The following is a 5,683-nucleotide window of genomic DNA, read 5'->3' as shown; positions in this document are numbered from 1 at the left end:
CCTTAGCAAAGCGCATCCCAGGCTGCATAGCCGCACTACCCTACCCAACCATACCACACATAAACATGACACTACCCCCGGGGTTTACACAGACGAGCCGGCGAAGCAAGAAGAGCGCCAGAAGAAAGGGCCCTAGCCGGCGGGGCCCAGCCAGGACAAAAGGAGGTCCCACAAAGCGCCTACACCGGCCGCATTTGCGGTCGGGGTAGACGACGGATGGGGCCCACCTACGAAGGCTGTCCAGGCCTACACGAGATGAGGCAGGATAAAGAGGGATAATCCCCCTCGATCCCAAATCATTGAGGCCAATTTCTAGCCATGGAATAATGGCGCGCTCAAGTAAATAAATATCTCGCATTTCATCTCCCTTTGATACTAGTAACTGCCATATTAGAAAATATATGTAGTACTAACGTTAGTACTATTTTTTCTATGACTTACCTTTACTTCACCACAGAGTGCCAACACTTTGTCTCTGTCTGTACTGTATGCCCTGTACTCTGTGGTCTTCACTCTAATCTCCAATCAGTCCAATCCACTCAATCCAGGCAAAACTCCGTAGGCTCCAGGTTTTGTTTTGTGGGCTCCAGCTAGGTTAAAATATAGGTTATAAATATATGTAATAAGTATTAACTGCTAAAATGACTCAAAAAAGCAAACCATTGCTGTTCAATATACTGGCCGAATGTAAAACTTCTAAAGCCAGAGTCGCTAAAATGATATTACCTCATGGAGAAATCGACACTCCAGTTTTTATGCCGGTTGGAACACAAGTATTTAATCAAACAGTGATAATGAACACACAGCATTTAACAGGTACTTAAATTATTTTAGGGAACTCTGAAAGGTTTGCTGCCAGAACAGTTGGAGAAATTAGGCGTCCAAATAATGTTAGCTAACACTTATCATTTGGGGACGAAGCCTGTAAGTACATAGAAACTTTTTATTGTAAACATTCATTGAGTTTTGTAATTAAAACTATATTTTCTAAATTTATATCGTTTTACTTACACAATAATGAAATAGAAGAATGAACCGACAATTGAAAACTAAATTAGACCTTTCTAGGGCGCTGAAATACTAAAGAAGGCTGGTGGTTTACACAAATTTATGAATTGGAATGGAGCACTTCTAACTGATTCAGGTGGTTTCCAGATGGTTTCTTTATTAAAACTTGCTGAAATAACAGAAGAAGGTGTGAAATTTCAATCTCTAAATGAACAGAAAGCTGAAGTAATGTTAACACCAGAACATTCAATTGAAATACAAAATGCTATCGGAGGCGATATAATCATGCAGTTAGATGATGTTGTGAAAACCACAAATCCTGATAAAGAAAGGATAGAAGTATCAGTACACAGGTAGGTACCAATATAAGCATTAATTGATTCATTATCAAACTTCAACAATTTTATTATAGGACAACTAGGTGGTTAGACAGATGTTTAAAAGCACATCAAAATCCTGATTCTCAAAATATTTTCCCAATTGTCCAGGGAACACTATATGAAGACTTGAGGATTATAAGTGCAAACGACCATATAAAAAGAAATGTTCATGGATATGCCATTGGAGGATTAAGGTATTATATTCCAGCACATGAAATCATATTTATTTCTAAACTTATTTATTCAATCATTATTATTATTATTTGTTCTGAAATATTTTATTTCTACTTATTAATTTATATCTATCATAGAAGTATGACCATGTGGACTGTTTACATAAAAGACAAATTTTTATAGTTTCTTGGAAACCAAAATATAAACCAGTATACATATTTCAGTAGGGTTATATTTTTATGATATTATTTTACTTATCAGTTTAATATATTTTTAAAGTGGCGGAGAAAGCAAAGATGAGTTTTGGAAAATTGTAAATTTGTGTACGGATCTCCTTCCAAAAGACAAACCAAGATATCTTATGGGTGTTGGATTTGCAGTGGATTTAGTTGTGTGTTGTGCATTGGGTGTTGATATGTTTGACTGTGTTTTTCCGACAAGGACAGCAGTAAGTATAGTTCAGGTCATATGAGTAACTAAAATTTATTTACTCATATGGTTCAGGTTTCATATATATTTGAACAGAGAAAGAAAATACTGACTAGGTTCTGTAAACTCGCATAAGTAATAAATGTAATAATATTGGTAACTACTTTTCCGATAATATTTTAGTTTAAAAGTTTGAATCCGTTTTATTAAAGTTTTGGAATAACAGCCACAAACTTTTGCAAAAATTTTCATCTAAATAATAATGGCTCACAAAAATTTATTTTTTATATAAATGTTAGATTCACAAAAATAAAACGAAGAGTTTGATTTATGAAATGAGAAAAAACTAGGCAGCTCGAAAAAATTTATGAAGTTAAATTATAATTCTAAAAAATATATATATTTTTGAATAAACTAATGAAGTAAAAAATATAAATACATTTAAAAAGTATATATAATAGCACCATTTTAATGATTTTAAAATGTTCTATACAGGTTGGCCAAGGATTTGGGGTTATCTTGAGAATTGTGCGAGAAAGAAAAGCTAATGTATGTTTTCTTATAAAAAACAAATCAAATAGTTGTCCTATTCTGTTTCTAAGATAGAAATAGTTTCCAAAATGACAATTTTGGCTAACTTCTGTATCTCAGTTACTAATTATAGGTTCGGAAAACTGTAGAAATCTTCTTAAGTCTGACAGTTTATAGACAAGAAATCGCACTTTTAGTAAGACAATGATAGAACAAAAAAATCCATCTAAACTATAAAAATCGAGGGGCGTGCCACTCAGCAGTAAAACGTACACCTACTTAAATTACCTAAAATTACCTTGCTACTTACCAGAATTTTTTATAATTTTTTTATATAATTTCGTAATTTCAGTAATTTATAGATTTGTTCTGGTATTTTTTGTAATTTTTAAATATAATTTCGTAATTTTCGTAATTTGTAGACTTTTTCACCTACTTATAAGAATTAATAGACTTCTTCAAATAATTTTTGTAATTCTGTTATAATATTTAATAATGTATGTAACTTCGTAACAAAAACATATTCTTTCATCACAATATTTTACTTACTGACGAATCAACATTCACAACTAATGGCGTGGTTTCCTCTCAAAATTGTAGATACTGGGCTAAAAATGTTCAAAAAATAAATGTCTGGTGTGGCATAACGTATCATAAAATAATTGGTCCTTACTTTTTGGAAGAAAATCTTAATCAAAATTCGTATTTGGAAATTCTTAATAATTTTGTTTTGGCAGAACTAGAGAATGAAAATTTGAATTCAGAAGAAAACTAATATTTAAACACAACGGATGCCCTATCTTGGCTTTCACGGTCACCCGATTTGTCCCCATTAGATTATTTCTTAGGGCATATCTAAAGCTTACTTAAGCAAGAAATGGACAAGGAATTTATAAAGAGACTAGAAAAATGTGTATTAAAGGTTTACAAATTGAAAATAGGACTTGCATCACTGTTGGTGTTAATTTCAGTTGTAATTTGTTATTTCTATTTTTTTTTTTAATTAGAAAAGCTACTTTGATTTGGTTTTCAAGCTATTTTTATATTATATTAACTTTAAAATAAAAGTTTACTTATTTTTTACAATTTCTATGCCGTCATACTGTATTATTTTCCCAATAAACTACTCTTCATCGTAAAATTTTGCAATATTTTTGTTCGTTACTTCCGTTACTAATTTAGAAACACAATTTGTTTTATTAGTAAGACTTTTATTTTTGTTGTTATTTTACCACACAAATTTTCACTGAACAAACTAGACTGTTTTTTCAACAGTACCTAAGTAGGTAAATCTAGGCAAAGCACCAGAAGTTAGTCCGTATCTCTACAATGTTTTCATCAAAACTGAATGAAATATTTTTAATCAGACCATTTTATTTAAGTACTTTCAGTAATTTTAAAGAATAATTTTAAAAATCTTTGTACTCAGGTAATTTTTTGTACTTTTTGTAATTTAATACATACTTTTTGTAATCTCATACATACTTTTTGTAATTTTTGTAATTTACTAAAGAATTTGGTAATTTTTATACTTTAATAAATAATTTCTATACTTTTAAAGTAATTTTAAATTATATCTCAAACGTACACCAAAAATTACTTGTGGCACACCCCTCGATAAAAATGTAGAAGTACAATGATTTCTTTAGGTTTTCGCAGTGAAATATCACGGAAAACATGGTCACCCATGTAAACATTGGATTGTACTTTTCCTATTTTGTCAAGATTTTGTAAAAATACTCGATAATTATGATTATCTGCCTTAAAAGCATTCTGCGAGGTGTGATTATGTTTGTAGTACCCTACGTGAGTTTTTGTATATTCAGCAGGCATCTAAAGTTCAAGAAATGTAATGATAAACATAAGAAGCAAAAATATGATTTTTTCGTTATTCTGAATGTATTTTCAGCTTGTAAACTGTCTTACACCCTGGAGAAAACTTGTATAACTGATACAGTGAAAAGATGTTTTTTCTAACTTGCTTAGATTTTCTAAAACCCTCGCCCCCCTTAATGTGCTTTTTAGAGTAGAAGAAAATATCATAAGCTCATCTATGTTTAAGTTTCAGATAAAATTGGCCCCCAAATCTATAAAATTTGATCTACCTGATTTCAAACAAACATTAACAAAATAAAACTAAGTTCTCAGGACTCTATATGTTAATTTTCTTTGCAACATGCCTGTGTATTGGGTTATATAAGAACTATAGATGTATATGAGAACATTTTAAACATAAAATTTGAAAAATTATATTTTAAATACAAAAATTTGTCATTTCGATAGTTTTCTATGTGGTGCTAGAAATAATTCCCTATAATATGCATGGAGCTCATGTTTCGTTATCAAAATATGACTGCTCTAATTTTCATCCGCTTCCAGTGATGTGTATACATGTGCATATTGTTCCAGAGATTCGGATGTGGTTTGACTATGACTGGCCAAATCAACCTGAAAAAGAATATATACGCTAGAGATTTTAACCCCATCGACAAAGAGTGCACTTGTAACACTTGCAAGAATTATACAAGAGCTTTCCTGCATGGGATAGTTACCAGCCATACTGTAGCTTGCCATTTACTGACCGAGCATAATGTTGCTTTTCAATTGAGGCTCATGAGAAACATTAGAGAAAGTATACACGAAGACAGGTTCCCTGCTTTTGTTTCTAACTTTATGTTAGATTTATATCCTGATAAAAATTATCCCACATGGATAAGAGATTCCTTAAAAGCAGTTAATATTGAAGTATTATGATAGTGCAAATGGGTAATGGTATTAACCAGGTATTAGGTAATACTTACAGAGACTTTCGTTTTATAAAACAAATTATAAATTTGTGTACACAAGTTCATCATTAGTTTGAACACAAATTAACTCATATAAAATATATAATTTATGTATTTTATAATGTTGGTCAGAGGACAATGAGAAAAAATAGTTCAATAAGGAAATAAGTCCCGAGAATTTAGAAATTGTTTTAATTCTTTCTTTAGGTAAATGTACTCTGAAGTTTTCCTCCTCGTATGAAGTCTACGTTAGTTGCCTTAAGAAGGTTTATCTGATATGGAATTGACAAACAAATATTCATAAAAAAATTAATATAAGAAAATCCTGAAATAAAATTATGACTAGTTTGGATACCTAAGAGATGAGATATTAAT

General features: G+C 31.0%; 1 protein-coding gene across 1 annotated transcript; it reads left to right on the top strand.

Annotated features, from left to right (window-relative positions):
* The first annotated feature begins 543 nt into the window (after positions 1 to 543).
* LOC108913061 (queuine tRNA-ribosyltransferase catalytic subunit) lies at positions 544 to 5,683 on the top strand. Its single transcript, XM_018718527.2, has 6 exons — positions 544 to 773; positions 835 to 924; positions 1,069 to 1,361; positions 1,421 to 1,582; positions 1,842 to 2,010; positions 4,932 to 5,683. The coding sequence occupies exons 1-6, from the start codon at positions 642 to 644 to the stop codon at positions 5,274 to 5,276; spliced, it is 1,191 nt and encodes a 396-aa protein (XP_018574043.1). The 5' UTR covers positions 544 to 641; the 3' UTR covers positions 5,277 to 5,683.

This window comes from Anoplophora glabripennis, unplaced genomic scaffold (assembly GCF_000390285.2).
Source record: "Anoplophora glabripennis isolate ALB-LARVAE unplaced genomic scaffold, Agla_2.0 scaffold574, whole genome shotgun sequence".
NCBI lineage: Eukaryota > Metazoa > Arthropoda > Insecta > Coleoptera > Cerambycidae > Anoplophora > Anoplophora glabripennis.
The sequence above is the reverse complement of the archived record's forward strand: the minus strand, read 5'-3'. Positions and strand labels throughout refer to the sequence as shown.

What these genes read in the sequence shown, in the direction of transcription:
- LOC108913061 (XM_018718527.2), top strand. Translation starts at nt 642, where the DNA reads ATGACTCAAAAAAGCAAACCATTGCTGTTCAATATACTGGCCGAATGT. An exon ending in ATAGAAGTATCAGTACACAG is followed by an intron (nt 1,362 to 1,420) that starts GTAGGTACCAAT and finishes ATTTTATTATAG; the next exon opens with GACAACTAGGTGGTTAGACA. An exon ending in TTTTTCCGACAAGGACAGCA is followed by an intron (nt 2,011 to 4,931) that starts GTAAGTATAGTT and finishes ATATTGTTCCAG; the next exon opens with AGATTCGGATGTGGTTTGAC.